Source organism: Sorex araneus, chromosome 1 (assembly GCF_027595985.1).
Source record: "Sorex araneus isolate mSorAra2 chromosome 1, mSorAra2.pri, whole genome shotgun sequence".
Lineage (NCBI taxonomy): Eukaryota > Metazoa > Chordata > Mammalia > Eulipotyphla > Soricidae > Sorex > Sorex araneus.
The window spans coordinates 319,260,066-319,285,939 of NC_073302.1; the positions used below are offsets into that span (position 1 = coordinate 319,260,066).

Consider the following 25,874-nt stretch of genomic DNA (forward strand, 5'->3'; position numbering starts at 1 on the left):
GAGGGATGAAATGCCAGCAGACCACACAGAGTGAAGAAATACCTAGGTCATTCTGTCCTAAGTATCTTTGGTTGTAATCAAGGGTTTTCCTGAAACAAGTGTGAAGAATCAACTGCTCTACTGTACATGTTGATACAATTCCTTCTGAATCATAATCAAATAGCTGTAAGAAATTATGAAGAAATTGTTCCATCTTCTAAATTTAGCATAACCAAGAAACATTCTAGCGGGCAAAAGTATAGGCTTGCTCATCTTGTGTTCCTGGTAGGGTTCAAAAATTCTTCAGCTGTTTACCTTTAATTTTTTTTAAAAAATTAAGTTTTCAATGAAAAAACTTTTATTAAGGCATCATGACTTACATAGTTTCTCACAGTAGAGTTTCAGATGGACCATGTTCCAAACTGATCCCTCTATAGGCATGATCTTTTCTCCCGCAATGTCCCTCCACCAGGTTCCCTCCTGCTTCCCACCTGCCTCTTTGCTTTGTTCAGGGAAAAACCACCTTCCTTCATGAGACCAGCCAGTTCAAGGCTAATTCATGGCTGGCAGGTCAAATCTCAGGTCTTGGTGCCAAACCAGGGGCACAGTAGGGAAGAGGGCTCTGACTGGGGTCAGAATGTTGCTGAATGCTTCCGGTCCTTTGCTCAGGGTCCAGAGGAAACTGTTTATTTGCAGAGAGTTTCTCTCTTGCTTCTTTGTTTTTAATCTATGTTTTTCACAGCTTTGGTGCATAACTTTGACTGGCAGTGTTCTATCTAGGATGTTTAAAAGGGACTCAAATGCTATGAAATGAGGACCGGAGCGAGAGCACAGAGGGTAGGGCGTTGGCTTTCACATGATCAACCTGGGCTTGATCCCCAGCATCCCATATGCACCCCCCCCCCCAGCACCGCCAGGAGTAATTTTGAGTGCAGAGCAAGGAGTAACCCCTGAGCATTACTGGGTGTGACCCAAAGAGCAAAAAAAATAAAATTGCTATTAAATTGCTACCTCTTTTTCTGGAGTTCCTCTTCTTTCCCTTGGTGCACTTCTCCCCATGTCAGGCAAAGTGGACGAATAACTTCTAGGGGACTCTCGGTCTATTGAAAGACAAGGCAGAATGAGAACATGCAGTTAAGAAAAGTTAAGTAGCTCTTTTCTCTGACCAAGGCTATTTCAGCCCCTGAAATTGGGAGAGACATTACAATGGAAAATGTGTGAAAAAAAATCGGTAAACACAAAGTTGTGATAAAAGACACACACAGATAAAAGAGCATTTTAGATGGAAAACATCTAATTTTGCAGAAGTTTTATAGTCATATACATGAATGGAATTGCTGCTTTGCGGATAGGACTGCACTGCAGCACCTGGTGAGACAATTCACAATTGCAAGGAGTTTTCATTTCAACTTTTTATGCATTCTACTTCTATTCTTTTTTATCTCCCCAATGTGTAATTACTATTATAAGCTCCTTAATAAGAGTGGAAATTAAAAAACCCAACATTATATAGAAAGACTTGTGGAGCAACAAGTTAAGACTACAGCAATGAAAAAAGAATAGAGAAAAATAATGTATAATGAAGACAATGCTATGATCATATCTGTTCTCCTTATTTCCTTTCTCTCTTGCCTGAATATTTATCGAGTCTTAAAAAGCCAACTACTTTATCAAGAAGTAAATATTTGTTCCAAGAAACAAAGGGATAAAAGTCCCTTAAACAAAAGATATAGCAATTACCAAATTGTTTTTGTTCACCTTATAAAAATAAAATTACATTTCAAAATTATGACTGCAAGTCAACATATGGAGATCTTTCATATATTACAAATTTATATTTGGAAATGTGAATTGAGGTTAAATGTATTTTGCAAACTATGTTATAGAATTTTATTGGTATAAGAGGGCAAATTTATAAATTCTTTCTGTTGCTCCTTTAAAAGGTTCAGTTATTTTGAAAAACAAGAAACATAAAAAAATAAAGCCCATCCATAAAGGAACAAAATGTGCTGATTATAAAAATTAAATATTGGTTAAGGGTTCTGACTACTTTGATTATAAGGGAGAACTTTTACTTACAGATGTGATAGATGTGAAAGATATGTATTGAGATTACATTTAAAATTGTTTTTACTAATCTATGGAATAGAAATTATTTTTCATTGGGTTAAACAAAGTTGGAAAGTAAATAATTCTCTAAATGTATTTCAAAGCCCTATAAATTTATGTTTCAATAATTCACTCTATCTGTTCATAAAATTTAGAAAGAATAATATTAGGATATTTTAAAGCTGGAAAAGGCAAATAACTGATAAAAATTATATTATGACATATCTTGATCAGTGAGAATTTAAAATTGCAGACATTAATTTAAGTATTCTAAAATTTGAAACATGATGTGTAGTGAAGATAAATGTAAAGGTAATAATAAATAAGAAAACTTGTGTAATGATAAATAATTGGGACAGATTTATTACATTAAAATGACATTGCAATTGTCTTTTTTTGACACTATTTTATGGTATAAATTCTGAATTACAAGAAGTTTGAATCTCCTTTTTGCATCTTACTTTGTGTGATTATGGTCAAATTTTTTATCGATTCTGTATTTAAATTTCTTCAGCTCTAAAACTGTACTTACAATAGTACCTATAACCTTGGTTTATGCCAATGTTAAGTAGGAATGTATGAACAGCACTTTGCAATAGATGGTACATAAGGATCCTATTGACGATCCAAGTTTCAGCTAAGAGTTCATTCAGAGTCTCAACATAGTAAACAGATACTCTTTAAGAACTAATGAAAATTGCCTAAAAATAAGAGCACTCATGAAAATAATTGCCAAAAAAATAAGAGCACTCTGTGCTTTTCTTTTCATTTTCGGAATTTTTTAAAAGTCCTCTTCATTTGAATTGCTATTTATCTTTGTAATATCATTCCAAGATGGTACTCCATCTATAAGATTGAAGTTGAGAGTCACCTTTAAGCTAACTAATCAAATTTAAATGCATTAGAGGTCTATTCCTGGAGATCCCGGCAAGCTACCGAGAGTATCTCACCGCACCGCAGAGCCTGGCAAGCTACCGTGGCATATTCAATATGCCAAAAACAGTAACAACAAGTCTCACAATGGAGACATTGCTAGTGCCCGCTTGAGCAAATCCATGAGCAACGAGATGACAGTGATACAGTGATACAGTGACAGAGGTCTATTAGCCAAATATAAAATAAATAATGGACAAAAAAATAAGCGATAGAAAGTGATTAAATGAGACTTTTATATACAGCTTAAAGGTACATTCATAAAAATTATATTCCAAGTGTATTCTTTCAGTTGGAGAGTTATTAAACAAATTCTAAATTATCTGTTAATTACTGTGCTTGTTATTTCTGCTTTCCTTTCTGAATATCCTGATAGAGTATTTTCTATGTAACGATTGAAGTAATTATTTATCCACTGAATGACTTTAAAATTAGTATTAAAAAACGAGAAAAAGATTTTGTTAAATTATTGACCGATTCACTTTACAAAAGAGAGCTCATACAAAGTTATCAACTTCTTATGGATTCTGATATTGAATTATGTTTTTTGCCTTGAACTTTTTCTAAATTGGCAAAATGTTTAATTTGTGCCTTCAATGTAATAGTTGTTTCAATACTAATGATAAGTTACAAGATGATTTTCCCCTTTCAATTATGAGTGAGTAAATTTTTGTGAATTGGGGGATCACTTTAGACCACACATCAAGTCTAAAACACACATGGGCAAATAAGAACTAGTCAATAAGACAGACAAATTTGCTCAACAAACATTTGCTTTGCAACACGCAATGATGCTGATGGTCTCATGACTCAGGAATGATGAGATGTAGGAATGGAAATGAAAGAGGTGGAGGGAGGCTGTCTAAACGACATGGAAAAAAGAAAGAAAAGTTCATCCACCTTGGAGATTCAGTGCACTGTCGTGCTCTTGGTGGTGGTAGGTGGTGGTGTCTACGTCTGGGAAAGAGGCACTGTGAGGCATTCTCCCACAATCGTTCTGGTACAATGGACAATGAATAGCACCATCTTGAGGCAGTGTGTGAAAAGGCTGGTGCATGGGGCTCCTTTTCAGAGCACCAAGGGAAGAATTCCTTTCAGGAATATCCGGCAACAGTTCACTGATGAGACGGTGCAGTATACTGTTGTCTGGCAAACTCCCTCTTCTCTTTTCAGCTTTAATTTGGTCGCAGATGTCTTTCAGGGCAGAGTCCAGAGCCTCAAATACAGAAGCCTTACATTTTGCTTTTTCGGTCTGTTTTTTGGGAGTTGGATTTTTTTTCCTCCGGAAAGGCACAGGACTGACTAAAAATGCAAGTTTCGAAAGGCCAGGGTCCATGTCCCTTCTTCTGGGCTCCTCTGTATTTTCATGCTTGGCCCTTTCGTGTTTTAGCATCGTGGTAAAGCGAGTGTACGAGGCAGGGCACCTGCCTTTGCAGGAGCTGATGAGGTGCCTGTGATGGTGGTGGTGATGGTGGTGATGGTGGTGGCTGGAGCCGTAGAAACTTTCCGAGGATGTGAAAGAGAAGTGATCAAAATCACTCTCGCTGCAGAAGGATGATCCTTCCACATGGATGTAATCACTGTGGTCAGACACCACGCCATCCTGGTCACTATCTGAAAAGTCCACGTGACTGCGCGGTTGTTCCTCACTGGTGACCTCAATCTGAATTGGCACGAGGGTTTTAGACTGGTAGTTCCGTTGTACCTGAGAAGGGCGTCTACTCTGATGTTCTTCCTCCAGCAAAGACTCAATGGAAAATCGCCTTTGGGAACACAGGCCATTTGGTGGGGGTTCTAGGGTGACTGGAGATAACAGTTCATCTCCTAGATTGGGCATGGATTTTGACTTTTGAATCAACTTCTCGAATTCGGAGATACGGGTGGGGACCATGTCTCTGGGCACCTCCTCCGTGGAGGACTGGCTCCAGCCATGGAACAGGCCCTTGTGTTGCTCCTTTTCATACTGCATTATTCTCGACTTGACGGAACAAATAACCTCAGAGTTCATCAGGTCTTTGCGATTGATGCGGTGCATTTTCTTGTACATCTTTAGGAACCCCGGGGCATCATGGGCTGACCTATGCCGAAGCCTTAACCTGCCATTACCTCTTCCCTCCTGGATGTAGGGGGAAGCCCACGTGAGGGCACAGCTCTCCTTGGGGTCTTCTTCGCAGAGCAGAGAGCCCATGCTTTCAGACTTGGTTTTGGGGTCTGGAAAGCTATCAGAGTCATCATTCAGGAGATCATCACAACTACGAGATTTGATTTTGGGGGAAACTGTTTCTTCTGTGCTACTCCAGACCTCTGCGTTTTGCCGAGCCATTTGCCAGCCATTCTTGAAAGTGATGGCCCTCTGAGAGTCACTTGGGACATCCAAATGATGTCTGTAGGTGTTACAGTAATCTAACTCACTGGAGGGGGTGCTGTTGAGCCCTGAGTAATTGCAAAGGGATGGGCACGTTTTGCTACGGTCCCCACCTTTCAATCCATAGCAGCATGGTAGAGGAGAGACATTTGGAGAAGTTAAAAGATTTCCAAAGTGGAGAGCATGTCAGTAAGCATTAGAGAGTATAGCAAAGAGAAAGCGGTTAGTGCAGTTGGATTGAGACACTGATTACTATACAGGTGGCCTCAACTTTAGAGAATGGTCTAATTCTAAAGCAAGGCAATGACTATAGATTGGCAGATAGCAGATTCTTTTTTATTTTTCAAACAAATAGTAATTGTTGGAGTTAATACCTTATCCTTATTGCATACTTTATACATCTTTCTGGAAATATGATATGTCAGAAATACAGCATGACCTGATAGTAATTTAAAGGCTTAACCTTGCCTAAAGTGTCGATTGATTTAATACATAGTATGTCCAGGTTCTGAATTTCATTTGATTTATAATAGTGAATAAATAAAGATTAATTTATAATTTTACCTTTAACTAATAATCTCAGAACTGTATCAATTTTAATGTAATTAGAACAATAAGACAATTTAATTTCCAAAACTTCAAAAAGCAAGACACTGTGAGCTATTACTCATATTTTCCCTGAGAAAATAATTTGTGTCCCTTGAAACAAACTAATGAACCTCTTTTTTTGCTTACATTGCTCTACTTTCAATCTCTTTCTGGTGGGGTTATTCCCCATACAGTGCTCAGCAGGGGCATGGAGCACCCAAGTGAATACTCTGTCAACTGGCCTAGAAGGCTCCATGCATGATTTTTTGTTTGTTTTTGTTTTGAAGCCGTACCAATAGTGCTTAAGAGATCACTCCTAACAGCTTCAGGGGATGGGGGATTATATCTGAGATAGAACTTTGGTGTGTCACATACAAGGCAAGTGCTTTACTATACTAGAAGTAAATATATCTTTTTTTCTTCCCATCTCTCACAATAGTGGGTCTTTTTTAAAAAAAATTGGAAGAGACATGAAGAAAAAAATTTTTTCAGTGAAATATTTTATGACTTTACTCAGTTAACTAATGAAAGATCTACCAAATTTTATCCAATGGAATTTTTTTTTCTCCGTAAAGGGAGAAGAGTGATGGGAAAATAAATTTCTATTGAAAGCTCTACCCTATAAGCTTCCAATATAATTAACAGGGAATGGAAGTTGACTTAATACTCTTTGGAATAAAACCAAATATAAAAATTAATCACAATACATTTAGTTTTCAGGAGGGATTCAAGTATAATGCCTAATTGGCATTTCATGACCTATTAAATGAGCATAACTGAAAAGTGGAATCAGATAGAGCAATTTATGTTAACTGAAGGAAGAGTATAATGAAAGGAGGTACAACTTCCTCTGAACCATTCAGTTAAGTAGACAGTAGGCTGTGGAAGAGAGCTCTGTGTATATTGTGTCCGATGATCTAAACAACTATTTCTTATTCTGCATTTGAGAAATGCAGCTGAATCTGGGCTGTTTTATGGCAACTGGTGTCTTCTCATACCAAATTTCTTCTCTTTGATTTCAGCCACAGGGGATTGGAGGAGAACTGAGGCCCCAACGCTAACCCTAGTACCTGGATGCTCATTTAATCCTCCCTGGAGGATTATATAGTTCTCCATTTCAGGACTCAAATAGTCCTCTGTTTCAGGCCTATTTTTGCTACATGACATTTATGAACACACTAAACAAGATTTCAGAGACCTGAAAGAGTGACTTGGCTCTTCTTTATACCTTTCATTGAGTTGCCAATGAAGAAACAGAGAGAAATAGGGTTGGTGGCAGCTAAATTTTATGTTATAGTTTGAAGCCAGTTAGATCTTACTAGTGGGTAAATCAAACATTATGTTACATGAGAACTATGGATATTCTACTATATATGAATGTTGACAAAAAATATAGGGTGACAAGAGAAAGAAGTTCCATCAGGTTCATATATTTTTATTTAGAATTAAATATTAGGGAAAAACCCAATGTATGTTTGGGCAACAATTTTTCTCTGTCACTGCTTTTGTTTCTTTTCCATAGTTTAGTTGATTTTTCTAGAGGTTGGCAGTAATATAAAATTTTGATAATACGCAAATAATATTAAAGCAATCTTGTAATAGCCTGACAGTTATTTGATACTTTAAATTTATTATTAAAAAGCACAAGTGGGTATATTTCGGAGTAAGAAAATGTTAACAGATAATAGACTATTTTGTTATACAAATGACTTACCAGCCCCATTCTTTAGTCTAACTAGGGAAAAAGCTAATTTAAAATCTGAATTTTATTCAAGACACTGTGTTCAAATGCTGACTCTTGTTGGGCAGCCAGCTAGCTATTCCTGCACTTGGTATGCTAGGCTAAAACACAAACAAAAAAATTGTTCACACATCAGTCCATTTCTTGCTCACCTTTTGGTCTTGATGGGGAAGAAGGAGAAGAAACCATGAAAGACTTGGTCAGGGTGGCGCTTGAACCCGGGAGGTCGGCCCGACTGGGGCTAGAGCGGCTTGCACTTTGATCCCCCAAACCTCGTGGTGGCCCCACTGCGGGCTCACTCTTCCGCCTTTTCCTAAAGTCACTGGCCAGGCTGGCAGAACTGGAAGAAGGAATTGGCAGCAGTTTGGTAGTGGAACTGGCTACACGTGAACTAGAAAGATGCTCTGCTAATGACAGTGGTATAATTATTTTCCTACACCTCCAGACCCGCATTATAATGAATTTTTTCCTTGATATTAAATGCAATATTCTTATAATAATCTTTAGAAATCAATATTTAATTTTTTAAAGCAGATTTAGATTTACATTAAAATGGATTGGAAAATACAGAGACTTCCTATCTATCCTCTCCACAGCACCCCTACAGTTTCTTTTTATAAGCATCTTTTATTATGGAAGTATATTGGCTACAATGAATAAATCATATTGATGCATTATTAGAGGCAATTAAAATACACTGTGTCAGTTTCATGCTGAATTTTCTTCTTATTTTGACAAATCAACAGGAGTGTGCATCCCCACTATATCATGCAGCATAGTTTCATGCTGTAAACGCCCTTATGCTTTACCTTCTTCCTTGCTCATGGATTCTTGCCAACCACTTTTTTTGAATATATCTAAATGTGCTTTTCCCAGAACACCATAGAGTTGTAATAATACACTGTGCAGACTTTTCAGATTAGCTTCTACCTTTATAATATAATTTTAAGTTTCTTTCCTGTCTTTTTTTTAATGGTTTGAGAGCTTAATTTTTTATTGCTGACTAATATTCCCTTGTATAACTGCACTGCAGTTTATCTAAGTACCTTTTGAAAGACATCTGGTTTGCTCCCAAGCTGTGACAATTATGAATTAAGTTGCAAATAAGTATTCATGTTTAGAACTTTATGTGGACATAATTTGGGGTGAAGAAAGCAACGGGAAGCTATAGAATACTTGCTTATCTAAATGACTCACTGTGAGTCATACTCTCATAAAGTATGGCATCTAAGTAGGGAGAAAGCTAATTTCAAATCTATATTTTTATTGAAAAATTCTTTTGCAAACACTTTTATAAACACTTTTATAAACAGTAAAACACTGTAACAGACAATTCAGTTTTTTGTTTGCTTGTTTGGTTGGTTGGGTTTTGGGCACACCCAGTGGTGCTCAGGGCTTTACTCCTGGTTCTGTGCTCAGGGATCCCTCCTGGCGACACTCAGGAACCATATGGGATGCTGGGAATTGAACCTGGTCACCTGTACTGCTGCAGTATTGGAACTTGTGTCTTATCTCTTTTCTCTATAAAGAAGAGTTTCAATATCCCGAATATAACCAGGTCAGAGTACCAAAATTCAGCAAAGAACTGAATAACAGAACCCATATGGTGAGGCAAATTTTTCTTACAACAAGTTTCTCTAGGACTTTTCCTAACAATCTGCACTTTGAAACCTTACTCAAGGGTTTCAAATTTTTTTACTTAATTCATGAATTACCAATAAGCAGGTCAGGAGAAATTCATTTTAGCCAATCATGTAAAGTGATGTCAATAGGTTATAAATGTAAGGAAATATTTTAAGTGAGGTCCTGAGCTTGAACATACTATCTTTTAAGACAAGCATCAGTGAATAAAGATATGTACCACAATGAACTGTCCAATCAGCACATGCCTTGGTATCAGTGATAGCAGCATCAGCTCCTGTGAACCAGCTCTATGACTGACATTGTTGTCATATGCAGCCTGCACAGAAACTCTGTGAAACTTACACTGTTGACACTGCTTCACAATCAAAGAAACTAGAACACACACACATGTTGCAAATATAGAGTTGGGATCAGAACTTAAAATTTATGTTCTATTAAAGAAATTGCCTATCTTTGAGATATATTTTTGCTTCAGTAGGCTGTCACATGAAGATCTGCGTGTCTTTATAGCCATCTTCAGGTCAGATTAGAACTCAAAATACAAACTTTTTGGCTGTATATATAAACATAAACTATATAAAAGGAGAGCATTGAAGAAACCCCCCCTTCTTAATGATGTTAATATTATTGGAAAACAAATGTGAGCCCAATTTACAAATGACCAAGTTTACAAAGTTTTTTACTTATGTTGGTAGAACTCTAAAGAAATGTGATTTATGAATATGTAAATGTTTATTGTTGATACCACATATTAGATATTTTTGGATTATTTCAGTACTACTGAACTTTTGGGTCTTAAAATATAAAAGTTAAAACCTACCAATAGAACTAACTTGGCAGATTCTTAGGGAAGTTATGCTTAGCAGCTACAAGGTTGTTGTTCAACTCTAGTTTGTTTACTGTTTTCTAACTATGCAAACTTGGATGTTTTATAGCCTAAGCTTTCTTTTACTTAGAGATACAGCTGAGAGAACAGTACTTAAATCACAATGCTACCTAAATAACTGATTGTGTTTATGTACTTAGAATATCTGGTAGATGGTAAGCTCTTGTATAATGGTTGTAAAAGTATTTCTGATTTGTGTGGTCAAATATTTATGAACAAATATTTATGGAATATAATCCACAAAGTTTTTATAATTTATAGGATTTTCTCAACTTTATTATCATAAAATTAACCTGACAATATTGAAAATTGGATGCTTATAATCCCTATAACAAGAGAGAAGAAAAGAATTTTTCAGGCTGTATAAGAATTCAGAATTACTTCCCTTAATATTGCTAAATTATTGAATATGATAATTAAAAATTATGCTGAAATGGAACAACATTCACAAAATTGGTGCTTAAAATACTTGCTAACATAAACGTCATCATTAATTCACTGAATAATTATCACTATTAAAGAAGAAAGGAATATTCTGCTTGCTTTTTTGAGAAACACATGAGATACAGTGATATTCTTACCTAGCTGGTCTTTCCAAGCTTCTGTCTAGAGAGGATTGATATAAAGAGGCCTGTAAAAATAAAATAATAGTTCCATGAACTTTCACCATGGCAAATCTTATTTAATTGTGGATATTAAAATAGGTATCCTAAAAAGAGCACTGTAAAAGTTGAGATTAAAAATGCAATTTATTATGATTTGTTTTTTTTTTTTTTTGTAAGCCTTGGTGGTGCTCAGGGTTTACTCCTGCCTTTGTACTCAGGAGTCATTCCTGGCAGGTTCAGAAGACCATATGGTATGATAGGGATTGAACCTGGGTTGGCCATGTGCAAGGTAAATGCCTTATCCACTGGACTATCTCTCCAGCCCATAACTTATTATGATTTTATAAATATCTTCCCAGAGAGCAATGATAGAACCTGATTTCCTTCTGCTTACTTTCTAAATACCTACTTTCTCTTCTGATAATGATGCATTCTATTTATAATTGAAACTGTGCCTGGATGGGGGAGAAGAACCAATAGCCAATTATTCCCATTAGAAATGGACTGCAAATAGAAGTTACATACAAAGGAGTGGTTTGTTTAATTTTTAGTTATCAAACGTTTATAAAGTATAACTTTTGCTATTTTTTTCTTGAATTTTAGGCTTTATTTTTTAAGTATGAAATTTAAGGGCCAGGAAAGATGGCTCAAAGGCAGTGAAGCCCATACTTGCATACAGGAACCCCAGATTTGATCCCCAGCACCAGATGGCTTCTGAGAACTTCTGGGTGTTTCCAAATAAATAAATAAAATACAACATGAAATTTAAGCAGAAATAGAGATACTTTTTAAGTCAACATAGATAATACAATTTAATAAGAATCACAGAATTCAGCTTGAAATGAAACTAAACTGCCTGGTACATAAATCAGGCATAGATTTTTATCTGTCAAATCAGTTAAGGGTTAATAAGAAATGAATGAACTAGACATAATTTTTTCAAAGTAAACTTTTTTATTTTTGAGCCGGGGATTAAACCCAGGCCTTACACATGCAAGCAAGTGTTCCACTGCTAATCTGTATCTCCCGCTAAAATATTAAAAAAAAAAATTCATCAGAAAATCAACTTTCAGTTGTCTATGATTATAACAACAAAGAAAGACAATACAAACTGGTAACTCCAAATGTTAACTGTTAGCGTCATTTTCATAATCCTTAATTCTGAAAAAAAATAATAAAATAAACGCTGAGAAAAAAAATGCTTGACATAAATTTTTCAGTTTTCTTGGCCATATACTGGAATTATTACTGAAACATCTAAAAGGCAAAGAGGATTAGTATTCAACTCTTCAATACTTTAAATAGTTAATGCAAGTTGAAGGCAACTGTGGTAAATGTCTAGAATGTATAAAGATATACCAAGTATATGGATATAAACACATATATCTGTGTCATATATACATATATTATATATTTGAATTGATCAGATTCTTCATTATGAGTAAATTAACTTCTAGTTTGAAAATGTTCTTCTTCAGAATATTTTTAAAATGTGAGCCAGAAACAATTTTATCTTTAATTATTTTTACACAGAAACATTTAGTCACCCTATTAAAAATAATTTGGTGAAAATTAAACCACACTTTGAAATTTATTTGTTATTTGCATTAGTGCCAATAACAATAAAAATCAGATTTACTGTGTTGATCAGGAGTCTGATAAGTATCCTTATGAAGAGCTGTAATTGCTGTTTTGAAATATTTTTATTTAACTCTATTATTTAATAAGAATAGAACCTTGTCTAGAAAATAGGAGAAATACATGCCTGTGAGTGAATAGTTTACCCTTTTCATTTAGAAAAAGAAAAGTATTTTAGTACTTTTAATTTTTAAAAAAGTATTTGGATTTCTAAGCTATCAGCATGAAATTAGAAAACCTAATTCTATCCACTAGCCTCATAAGCAAACCAGTAATAAAATAAATAGAATCATTATATTGTCATTAGAAACATTAATTCTACATATTTGTAGACAAGTAATATTCCAGAGCCTTGCACAGTGTTATTTGTGTATGGATCATCATATTAATGGAAGACCAGCTACAAACCAGAGCTGGCATCAAAGAATGTTTAGGATATTTTTAGAACAACTCTAGAGCAATCAGAAAATTCAAATCACCAACATATTATATATAGAATATGAACTAAAACACTACTAAAAAACGAAGGCTCTGCACCTATCAAGTCATTATGTTTTAGACATAGACTAAATGAAGTCATATAATGATTTGTCCCTATGATGGGTCTTGCAATCTAAAATGAACTGAAACCAGTTTTGATATTTTAAGTAGACACAAGGAAAAGGTATCTTTTGAGTGATAAGAGCAAAAAGTTGAGCTAGATGACAGAAAAATATTTGTATAATATGAATATGAGCAGAACTTATCTTGAAATTAAAATTGTCTCTAAAAAAGAGGAGATCTGTTGTGATCTGTTGATTACTGATAGATTACCTTTATTCAAGTGAGATACAGACTTTTAATAGGGCCCAACCTCACTTGGGCCATTGGTGCTTAGGGGGCCACTAGGGTGACACCTAGTGGTGCTGGAGAGAATGCATATAACATAGAGATCTTAATTCAGGTACATGCTAGACATGTGGTCTATTGATCTATTTATCTCAGCCCCACATGTGATATTTTTGTGATCACTACACCATTCTAGCATACCATTTATATGCCAAGGAATTATTGTGTATGTTAACTATAGGAACTCCTTATATAGAAATTGACCATTGACAACTAACAGTATGAAGCCAAGAGCTTGTTTCTATAACTTAAGTGCGTTGCTCAAAATTCTAAGGAGTCTGGTGTGAAGGAAAGAACAGTGAAGTGGAGATTGAGCGATGAGAGTTTCATTTTAATGTGTCAGCTAATTGGGATTTAATAATTTAGGAGTTGTTGGAATCTATTTTTCTTGAATAAAATACATGAGCTGAACTCTAAATTCCAATTTTCAAGAAATGAACCACCTTATAAAGCAAAATATCTAAGAGAAATATGCAACTAAAGTGAAAATCAATGTAAACTCATAATATCTTTCTTTTTTTTTGATGTGACGGTAATATAACAGAGAATAGAATTACTTATTATATATGATTTTCTCCCCGTGCCAAAGTAAAAAATATAAGCTTTTGGAAAAGACTGAATTAAATAGTTCTTAATGTTCCTTATTTTCCTATTTTACTTTTTATTTATTATTCTCTCTCTTCCCATACACTTTGAGGTATACTCCAGAGGAAATTGGAAGGGCAGTTGGTAATAACCCAAGACTACACCTGCAGTTCCAGTTGTCACCACTATATGTCAGTAGTACATTTTGCAGTGTAAACCTTCAAGTTAGTATTTTCTAGTTGCATTTGTTTCACTGAGTTGACTTTTCAGTGAGGCACAAACTGTGTGTAGGATTGTTTATTTAATCGCTAATACCCTATTAATAACAGTATAGTAAACTACAGTGCGTAAAATGGGGAAAAAACAATGGAAAAAGAAAATAGTGCCTGCCATGGAGGAGGCAGGTGTATGTGTGTGGGGTGGGAGGCAGTGATAAGGGTAGGGATTGGAGGACTGGGGACACTGGTGGAGGGCATGGGACACTGGTAAAGGGATTGCTGTTGGAACATCGTATGCCTGAAACTCAATCATAAATAACTTTGTGCCTTCGTAATTCATAGTGCTTTAATTAAAAAGTGTTTTTTTTTAAAAAAGACTTCAATGAAAATAAGATTCTTAAAGCAAATTCACATTTACTTAGGACCACAAGAAAACTACTGTACAAAAACCAGCTTTTTCATTTGATTTCCATCCGAACGGCTTCTAAGAATTCTCGGAGAGAACTTTTTCACACATGATGTTTGGCAACCCCTCACATTTGCTTGTGTCTTTTATTGAGTCCTAAACTGTTTCCCAAAAGAATTTATTTATTTTTCAGAGAGCAGGGTATTTTTTTGTGTGTGTTTGGGGTCACACCTGGCGATGCACAGGGGTTACTCCTGGTGGTGCTCAGGGGATCATATGGGATGCTGGGAGTCAAACCTGGGTCTGTTGCATGCAAGGCAAATGCCCTACCCACTATGCTATCACTCCAGCTCCAGGGCAAAAATTGTTTAATTCTGGATATGATGTCTCTTTCATACTCTGGTTAATTCCAACAAAAATTTACATTTAAAAATATTTATTTTATTTGTTGGCGGGGGGTGGTTGGACTATACCTAACAGTGCTCAGGGACTAATGTCAATGTTTGTGGGACCATGTGGTACTGGGGTTCAAATAAGAAGTAACTACAAGTAAGACAAGTGTCTTATCTCCTGTACTTCTCTCCTGTAAACCTTCTTTTTTAAAACAGAAATAGCCAAAAACCTCGAATATTGTCATAAACACTCTTAATTACAGTTGACAATTGCATTTCAGCTCCTATGCCAGTGGTAACCTATTGTGTGGCTGTCTAGATTACAGCATCAGGAAGCATGAATAATGCCTGTCTAGGGTGTGGAATGAAGAAGCTGTGACATGAGTGCCAGTTATGTCAGTCTTACTTTTCATTTTATCCAGTGATAAGCTTCACAAATGACATTTTGGAAATTAAAATAATTAAAATAAATTTAATGACTAGTAAGGCATAAGCATCTAATTATCTAAGTACCCTACCTGTCATTCTGCACCTCCAAGCATAAAAGATAAAATGTTTCTGAAAAGCCTTCTAGTAATGTTTAACTTACTATACTCAAAACGGGTGGGTAACATATGCGCTAGGAATTTTAAATTTTGATGTTCTACTGTAAGATACTAGAAACACACTTAATAGTTCAACTGAAAATTATGTTTGGTGATGCTTCACCTATGTTTTAGAAAGAGTCAATACTTTGGTATGATTTTATCTAAGCAGCGGTACTGGATTTGACACAATGACACAAAGATTTTCAAAAACAGTTCAGACACCATAGTGAATCAAAAGTGTATGTTCAGAACCACAGTAACAGCTCCTAGATGAGAAATCTGAAAAAGAGAAGAACTTGTTTTTACCTCATTGGAAACACCAGGAGACTGATCTTGAACATAGTCCAGAGCCTTTTTAGGAGGCTGGATGGAGGTGCACCACATAAGCAGAGGTGGAGAGATGGAATGGAGGAGAATCAATGGCAGCAAGGAATGGACATGTGGAAAAGGTGACAACAGTTAGAAATTGAGTGCTGACAGCATCAGATATACATACAGAGTGACATGAATGAAGCAAAAATGGCACAGCTAGGAGGAAGGGTGCAATGTTCATAGTCTCAAGCACTGGGCAAAATTACTAGTGATTTGGTTAGTAAATACTTTAATTCATTTCATTACATTGAAATTAGCTCTCCTAGTCCCTGGCCACAGAGAAATGGCAAGGTATATTAAAGAAATATTAAAGAAGCAAGTGGAGAACATGCTGGTGAGTTTTCATGTGCAGCTGAAAATGATTATAGAAAATGCTGATAATTTAGGCTTAGAGTAGACATTAATAGAGTCCCTATAAGCTCTCAGTTCAGTAATAATACATTATAAAATAAAGCCAGGGCATTTTTCTGAATTAATATGCAGTTCTGGATACAAAGTAAGAAGAAATAAGAGAAAGCATTTCTCCTATTTAAGCATAGAAATTCTTGGATTTATATTCATTTACAGTTACTTCTGATCCAGTTCAAAATGAAATCAGTAAAATTTAGTCTCCTTCATGCTTTAATAAATGAAAGGGCCAACCACAACCATCTAGCATATAACAAATGCTTATATAAAAATATAAATCAGTATGTAATATGGTAAATGAAAGACTTTCTCTGATAACTGTGCAGTGCAATCTTTATTTTAATGTCTAAAATTCTGAAACATCAGCAAAGTATAAAAATATGCAATTGACACAAAACAAATGAATTGTGGCTGGTATAGCTCCACCATAAAACATAAGTTAATAAAGGAAATTGTAGTCTGGAAATTGAGTGGACTCTATCCCAACTGATTAAGAGGTTTATAAACTCCATCTTGGGGGATGTTCTGGGGACTGGAGAGGTGGTGGTGGTCTTCCTAGCAAGAATAGAAATCAAGACACCACAGAATTTTCTTTTTCCCATAAGTCCCTAACTGTGAATGAGGTATTTTATAGCAGGAGTATTTTGGCAGTATACTTTTGAGTAAATTTCCATGAATAGTTTGTTGGATGGAACTGGGTTTCTGCCTTGCCACTCACTCTCTGGGGAAATTATTTAACTTAACTGGCTCTCAGTTTCTACTTGAAGGGGCATTGTGAGAATTCAGTGATTATAGAACCCAGAGCAGTCTAGCTACTTGGTGATTCCTCAGGAAATGGGAAATATAATAAAAGCCATCATTATTATTATCAATGTCACAGAGGTCTTCTAGTTGAACTAGATTAAAATGAACTGTAAACAAATACAAATCATTTATAAATTGTAATTATTACCTACATATTCTAGGACAAAATCTACCTTAGTCTGAATTTGCAACTAATTAGATACAAAATAATCCTAATGCAAGATATGTGGGTAAAGAGAAAATATATTCAAAGTGTCTGTGCACATTTAAGTATTTGTTATAGAGTGAATGTATGCTAAAACTTGTGTGTCAATGTTGTTCCAAATTGGTTTTTATATATACATTCAGCTTATGTCCTCTAAGTGACACTCATGTCTTCTGATAATGATACGTTTCATAAATAAAAAAACATTCTCCTAATGTCTTATATTAAGAGTCTAGCCTCACTTACCGGGCGTCCAAACTCCAGCTCTGAAAAGAATTTATACCAGGGCTCATTTTCTAAATCTATGTCATCTGGATTTATGCGATCAGTCTGGAGCAGATGTGAAGGAAAAGGGAAGGAAAAGGCACACTGAGCTAAGTGAGGGAAACGCTATGTGGTATGCAAATCATACACGCGTCTTCACACGCCAACATGCACCGACTCTCATCCAACAAATCATAGCAGGAGAGACCAGAGGAGAGAAGGTCAAATTAGGAAAGGAAGATGAGCTACAAAGGTACCATTTTGACCCCTCTTTACAATCGAGCATTTGCTTAAGACTTTTGTCATCGCGTGATGACAAACCTAGATGGCATATTTCACTACCCACCTAGGTTAGATAGTAGAGCCTGTTCGGGCCACTGCGGGATGTACAGCCCTCATGGGCCGACATCTCATTAAGCGAGGCAAGACTCTTGTTTCCTATCCACCAAACTCTAACTTTCTCCTTAATGCATTCATGAAGAAAAACTCTGTGACAGTGAGAATGAGCATTGATAGCACACCAGAGTATTAAATAAGGTCAATTCAGTTCCATTAGCTTTGGGTTTAAATCACTGTCCTGCCCCTGTCCTAGATGCTCACAGCAGTCTGCAATCTGTGATTGCTTGTTGAACTGTGGGCGTAAGGGGTCTGGGCTGGGGTGGGAGAAAGATGGAATGCAGGGAGGAGTGAGAGGTGCTGGGGCTGGGTGGGGGGTTGTTAGGGGTCTATTGGTCTAGGTGAGGAAAAAAGGGGGCAGCGAGGTGGGGGGTGGGATGGGCATGAGTAGCCAGCCTCTGATGGTCATCTAAGTCCCTGGAGAGCAAGAACTACACCCAAACTTCCCAAAAGGCAGCAGAAAAGAGAGAGAAGGAAGGAGCTCACCCATATGGGAGAGAGTGCTGGGGTGCATGAACTTGGTATGGGGATGCCACTCCGGGGTGGAGGGGAGGGGCTACCAGTTACTGCTCCTCCGTAGGGTGCAATAGAAATAGGCTTCCGGCCAGGTTCCCTGGGTGCAGGTGTCGGAGCTGGAGGGAGGGGGGGCTGTAAGACAGAGGGGTGAAGGAAAAACTCATTCATTAGGTAAAGCTTTGCATGGAGCCCCGAGGACAGCAGCGAGCGGTACTTTGTGTCAGAAAATGGTCAGTCCAAACACCCCTGGCAGGGTGGCCTCTATATAGCTTAGGAATGTTGTGGACCCCTGAAAAGATTTGAAGACAAAGAGACTCTCGGGAAGTGAAGAGTGATCACATTGTATGAACTATTCTAAGTATCACCTTCTCCCTGTCTACCATGACCGAGGGAAATAGACTTGGACTGGGGTATGTTTCTCACGTTCGGGGATTGAATAAAGATGAAGAGTAAAATCCCACCCTGCTTCGTGGACTAATCTAGAGAAAGGGCCCACTTTTATAACTGCCTCCTGGTGTCTGAATGCTATGCTTGAGGTACAAACACGCAGAGTGTTGCTATAACAGCTTGAGGATGTCTATTTAAGTGTTTTAGTAATGGAAAAATCTTAATAAAGGGATAATCAAGAGTTTCCTTTTTTACTAGTGATCTTAATGCTTTTGAGTAACATGTGCTTAGTTTGATTGATTTGGGCCACTGAGTTTATATTAAATAGAGGATGCTTAAAAATGACCTAGGACATATTGCTTCTTTGAATATTTGTTAAATGATACATATTAAACATGGTTCATATGGGACATAGTATTTTAAGTCAAAAAAACAAAAACCAAAAAACTCTAGTTCCTTGAAAACCATTCACTTGTGGCCAGGAGAGGATGCATTCCAGGACATCTGTTAAGCACTTATTGTTCTCACCTCATTTCATCACAATCCTAACAGGAACTCATGGACTTTTACTGAGTAACAACCTCTTAGCTCTGGGAGAAATGCACTACAGTTTTACAACATTGGATGCTTTGATGTCTGCCATGTTCCATTGAAAACCATTATCTTGACAATAGCTGGTCCAAATGTGTTTATTGACTTCTTGCATTCCCAAGAATTTTGCAGAGATACACAGTCTGTGTATAAAAATCAGTTATATCCAAAGTATTTTTAGAGATGTGACTTTTATTTCAATACTTCATAATAAGATGATAATGGCAGGTACAGACAATGATTAAAAAAAAAAAAACGACATCCATCATAACAAAAGAGTGAAAGAATCTGTAATCCAAAACCAATAGTGATCACAATGACAAAACTTTGAGAAATGTTTACAGTGAGATACTAGGTGGGAAAAGCAGAATATGACCACGTGCTCACACAACAGTGATAATGGTGTCAGGAAGCCTGGCGGGGACCAGCCCAGTAAGGAAACATCCAATTCCACATGACCACAATGGCGTTCACTACAATTTCCTGCTCTTTTCTCTCTTTTAAAATAGTAATTGATTTGCTATGACAATGTTTTGAAGAACATCCTGCAGTTATGATAGAAAGTGGTTACAGGAATCTTGATATGTTTTCTCTTATTTAGGCCAATGTTCCATTTGGTTTACATTTCAGAAGTAACAGTGAACTCAAGAAAAAAAAATTCTGGTGGAACTAAGCAGAAAATTCTAATTTATGATTTTCTGCTTAGTTCAAAAAACTTGATTCACTATCTTGGTTCAAGACAAGTTTACAAATTGAGATTTTTAAAATAATGAAAATACTATTCTCCAATTACTGTTAAAATTTTAGCTGCAACTGATTTATACTTTATACTTTATACTTTATTTATACTTCATAAAATAGTTCATCTGATTTTCAGCATGAAAAAGAAAAAGCAGTTAATGTATTTCTCTATAGGATCTTTTATAAAAAAACTTTCAAATCTCATTGCTTCTTAGTCTATGTTTAAAATAGCACTTTTAATTTGATAATCTCTACTTTCAAGTGTGGCATTGTTTTGCTAAGGCTATACAAAATTTCTCTTAGAGGTGCTGGAGTGATAGCACAGCGGGTAGAGCATTTGCCTTGCATGCGGCCACCTGGGTTCAATTCCCAGCATCCCATATGGTCCCTTGAGCACTGCCAGGCATAATTCCTGAGTGCATGAGCCAGGAGTAACCCCTGTGCATTTCCAGGTGTGACCCAAAAAGCAAAAAAAAAATTCTCTTAAAGTTAAGAAAATGTTTAAGTGGTGGGTGAGGTGCAATAATTCTATATGTCTAAAACTTTAATATTAATACTAATATAAGTCAAGGCAACTCAATTAGAAAACATTTTGAGCAGCAGAGGTCTGCAAATTCACTAAATAAATAAGTATGTTTATCCTAACTTTCAACCTCACTTTGACTTCTACTTTAAGAAATATATAATAAGCAACCATGATGAATCCTGATTTATAGAAATCTATTTCTATGATAAGGTATGTAAAGGTATCAGAATATATACCATTCTACATAATTCCTTAACATGGCAATTTCCCATGAGTTATCATTTCATGGGATACATAAGATATATAATTCAAGTTAAGTAAATGTAGGCAATATTTTAGAATTCAAATAATTTGAGAAGAACAAAGAAAATACCTGAAAAATTAACTGGCAATTGTCTATAACTTTGGAGTATAATGAAAGGCTTACACTTGAGTAGTTTTCTCTATGGTAAAAAAACTGTATCAGAACTAGGAGTTTCTATTTGCTGTGCTTCCTATAGTCATGCAACAATTAAGTTATTATGTAGAGATCTAGAATCAATTGCTAAGGTATACAGATCTCATAATAGACATGTATAGATGGCCAACCAGTAGAAATATATCTATCTCTATACTATTTATATATATATATATATATATATATTTAAACTATAATCTCAATCAACACTTTCCACATGTAATATGGAGTTTCCTTTGAGTTGGACACAAAACACTCAAACTCATTTAGGATATATGTTCATGCTATTCTCTAATTGTTCATAAAAGAAAACAAAAGTGAAGATGTTGCTCATGTTTTTCCAACTGTAGTAGGTCTCTTCCCAGACTAAAGAATCCAAAACACCTGTGTTAAAACTAATGTGTCTTTTGTAAAAGAAGGTGACTAGTGAATCCTAAAGCTACAAATCACACCTGATTAATGGAAGATAACCAAGGATGACCAGCCTTTAAAGATTTTTATGTATTCTATTCTATAATTTAGAAGCATTTAGTCACTTTTCCCCCTTAAGAATCAGATAGCATGGGGCTGGAGCAATAGCACAGCAAGTAGGGCGTTTGCCTTGCACGCGGCCAACCCGGGTTCGATTCCCAGCATCCCATATGGTCCCCTGAGCACCGCCAGGAGTAATTCCTGAGTGCAAAACCAGGAGGAACCCCTGTGCATCGCCAGGTGTGACCCAAAAACCAAAAAAAAAAAATCAGATAGCATTTAGTCGTTTAAGTTATTCTAAAACTTAAGTGCCAAGAAAATTCAGGGTTTTAAAAAAATGTATGTTCAGAATTTAAGCATTAATGATACTGACTAGTATATTTGGCATTTATTGTGAATGTCATGTACATTACTACTTGGAACAATTATTTATGCTTTAAATAACTAGGTGAAGTTGCTCAACTTTTTTAGATTAAACTTTGAGTAAAAATCTTGAGAAAAAACAGCTTAAATTTACTGAAAGGTTAAACTGTTTCAGCTCTGCCCACTGCTTTCAATAACTTGTTTCTTTGAGCTTTTATGGTTTAGTTAATAGAGAGAAAGGTTAACATCATTTAAAAAATGTTATGTATAAAGAAATCCCAAAGTGGTGCTTTACTTAAACATATTTTACTTTAATTTGACTTACCTAGATTCTATACTAAATACAATGTTTTTTTAATACAATCTCTACAGGAGTGCATATGATTATCTTGTAGAAAGGACTGGTTCTAGTCAGTTGAAGATTAATTTCTGTGATTTCAAAATACATTTTTAGCACACACATTAAGCGCATTTACTCAACATTACTAAAATTTATAGGCAAATAATAATTATGTACCTCAGGAAATACATCTATTTAAACCTATATCATTTTGTCAAAGGTCAAGGAGAGGTCTTTTATTCAAAGCCTATTGCCCTCTCTGGCCCCTTTGAACCTCAGGACTCATGGAATAAGTGAACTACAGTGACAAAGAGCAATGTGTGGAAACAAATCCCTCTGTGTATTTTATGGAGATCCATCCTGCCTATTGTCACTAGAAATGTATAAACTTCAGAGATAAGCAATAGGTCCAGGATCAGTCTCACCCATTAGGCCCACAAACTATATCATCACTTATTAACTCCAGTAGTGTTCGCTGGGCCCGTGGCTTGGGGAGTTTTCTACCTCCTGATGAGTCAGGGATGGTGCCCTGGGTGAAGATCAAGTCAGCAATAATATGGGATTTTCCACTCCAAAAGTGACTTGGTGGAAAGAGTTTTCTTAGTACAGGGAACATCTATGTGTTAGAGGTCCAGCAAGGGGGAATAGAAAGTTCTCTGTTTTGGAAGTAGGTGGGTGAGGCAGGAAGGGCAAGAAGAGAGGTAAGGTTGGAGAGTTGGGGCCAAACCACAAGGATTTTTGTCTATTATGTTAAGAAATTTGGATTTTGCTCTAAGAACATTTGAGAGCCAAGTGAAAACTTTGGGTAGAAGTGCTCAAAAGAATGCCCTAGCTGTGGTCTGGAGTCTGGATGGAAATTAGGGAAATGAACTCTACTCACATTCATTATAGCATTCTCTATAATCAGTATGTTGTGGATGAGAAGAGAGAAATGGCACAGGAACTTCTTCTAAGGGGTAAGACTTTCAGATTGTGGAGGGGACAGGGGGAACAGAATCCCAAATGACACTTGGATAGATAAATGAGTCCTACAGGAATTTATAAGTGCATTAGGAAATCACCTCACTATTGGATATAATTTACAATATATGGATAGAGGAGAGCAAAGCATGCTAGCAAACAATTTGGGTGTATAAAGACATGAATGGGCATTCATAGACACGTGTGATTATTAAGGGGTGTGTATTTACTATTACATCTCTCTCATTGAGCAAACATGTTCTTCATATCTTGTGTGGTCAAGACACTTCAGCATCTTATGTCAGTTCATTTATGTGTCTATCCCCTGGAGCACTGCCATGCGTGTAGCCCTTTGATTTTTACTGATTTAGGGATGCAGATGGAATGAATGGAATTAAACAGGGTCAAATTAAAAAATTAAACCAACATGTAATACCCTAGTTTTTTTGATAATAAACTGGCAAACAATTAGCTCAAGTCATTTTGCTTAAGATGGGCCCTAAACAAAAATTGAATGAGGATGAAAAACTTCAATTCTTTCTGTATCTCCTTAAGATATCCATTCTCATTTCCAAGTTCCTAGATTTCTTAACTCCTATTTTTCCCGGTTTCAGAGATCTATCCAGGCCTGACTCTCCAGTAAGACTATACTCTGCATCTTTTTATTCAGGGAACTGGTCTTTTGTCTCAATTATTCAAAGATCACTTCCTGATAAAGTAAATCAGATTTATTTCAAATTGGAAAATTAACTAACATTGCAAAATAATCAAATGAGTGAAGTTGATAGTGACTACTACTTAAATGCATTTGTTCCTCAGTTATCCTTGGAGTGAGGTAGAATTCAAATGCTTAAGTGTATTGGGCATAAGCTGGCCTGACCTCATCTAGTTACATGAACCTTGATAAAATTACCAAATGTGTGCTTTTGTGTCTTTAGCTACAAAATGGGAACATCATATAACTATTTCAAAGGATTTGGATCAATATATGAGGCAGGCATAAATTACTAATTACATGGCCTGACATCAGTGCTCAACAAAAATTCATGAATGTTATTATGGTTGTTTTTAAAACCTTAACCCAAAGACATGAGTAACATAAGAAATCTAGTCAAGGAAATGGACCCACCAACATATTAATGGGGGATAAAAGAAGATATATTATATGTGCTTCTGTTTTAACTATATTAAAGTTTGTCTATTTCAGGTAAATTTAAATCTATCCCTATAGATTGACTGGAAGTTGCTTCAAGTAGAGACTTTTTCTTGTTCAACATTGTGTCTCTAACACCTATTCCAGTATCTCATCATCCAAAGTGTGTCATAACTTGCTTGATTGATCATTAATGATTTATTATTTCAATTTAAAATCTAAGCTTCAATGATTTTTCTTAATTTTTATGTTTTGCCTTTTGTAATTTTGTGCAATAGAGGCATTATATTCTCAATTTTCATCCTAGAAGCTGTAAAGTTTCATGACGTTTAATCGAGTACTTAGGAAATGGGTTATAAGTTAACAGTAGGCCCTCAAATTCCATGTCATTCAGTTTTTTTTTTTTTCTGGTACAGTCCTGTTAAGATAAAAGTAATTTGGAGAAAGATAAAGAAGATATAGTTAAGAATCTGTGAGTGCAAGGTTTTTGAACTTATTTCTCAAGAACATAGCCATAAATGCAAGATTCCAAAATTAAATCCACAGACTTTCCTGTTGGGTGTGATGAGTCAAGGAATACCAATCAAATTTTAGGGATGGTCTTACATTAAATATAATAATGTGATTTCTTGGATACATTTAACATTGTTAATAACAAAAACTATTTCTATTTATTGGCACCTAAAACTATTTTCAGATAAGGAGTAAATTGTAAATGATACCAATTGTTTCTCTAAGAGCTGGTTTCGATAAAGATGCATAGAAATGATAGTTTCAGGGAGATACTGGGTGCCCTTATCTAGGAGAAAAGGACAAGGTCTCAGAAAGGGCTAGGGAAATCAATACAGAGGACCAAGAAAGAAGCTATTTGTTAAACTGCATTTCAGGGAAGCAAGTGGTTATAACTTTTTTTTTTAGCTTGCATCTACTTAAATGACAATTGGAAAAATACAGAAAAGTTAAATATAATCTTCATCCATAGACTGACAATGAATCAGGAAGCTTGAGGCTTGGTAACCTGAGAGAGATTTAATAAGAATCAATTAAAACAACTGTTATTTAAACAAAGACATTTGGCGAATTTCCCCTTAAACTAAAGAAATATTAAGATGCCAACATATAAACCAAGGAATGGAACTGCCCTTGTCTATTTGCACAGGAGAGATCAATGAATGACTATTCTCATGGGCAATACAGTGTTGCAGTTGTGAGTGCTGTTCTTTTTTGAACTAAATTCAGGCCCATGATTAGGCAACAAGTATAATTAAATGCAAACGAGTTCTATATTTGGTTGAAAAGGATAATATACAAAATGAATACATTTTCAATTCTAAGATGTACAGATCATGCTCCAAA

The 25,874-nt window shown here is 35.8% G+C and overlaps 1 protein-coding gene across 34 annotated transcripts in view; it reads right to left on the reverse strand.

The window, feature by feature from the left end:
• The window catches only part of SORBS2 (sorbin and SH3 domain containing 2), a 345,528-nt gene that overhangs the window by 25,986 nt on the left and 293,668 nt on the right, over positions 1-25,874 (reverse strand). For 18 of the 34 annotated variants that reach the window (XM_055123778.1, XM_055123792.1, XM_055123791.1 and 15 more), the window contains 7 exons: positions 18,500-18,661; positions 17,600-17,683; positions 15,871-15,927; positions 10,827-10,876; positions 7,868-8,055; positions 3,922-5,499; positions 991-1,079 (listed from right to left, as the gene is read on the reverse strand). In XM_055123778.1, coding sequence (XP_054979753.1) covers positions 991-1,079; positions 3,922-5,499; positions 7,868-8,055; positions 10,827-10,876; positions 15,871-15,927; positions 17,600-17,683; positions 18,500-18,661 — 2,208 coding nt within the window. The remainder of the gene's footprint in view (positions 1-990; positions 1,080-3,921; positions 5,500-7,867; positions 8,056-10,826; positions 10,877-15,870; positions 15,928-17,599; positions 17,684-18,499; positions 18,662-25,874) is intronic. The other 16 variants (XM_055123803.1, XM_055123802.1, XM_055123801.1 and 13 more) reach the window with 5 other exon arrangements.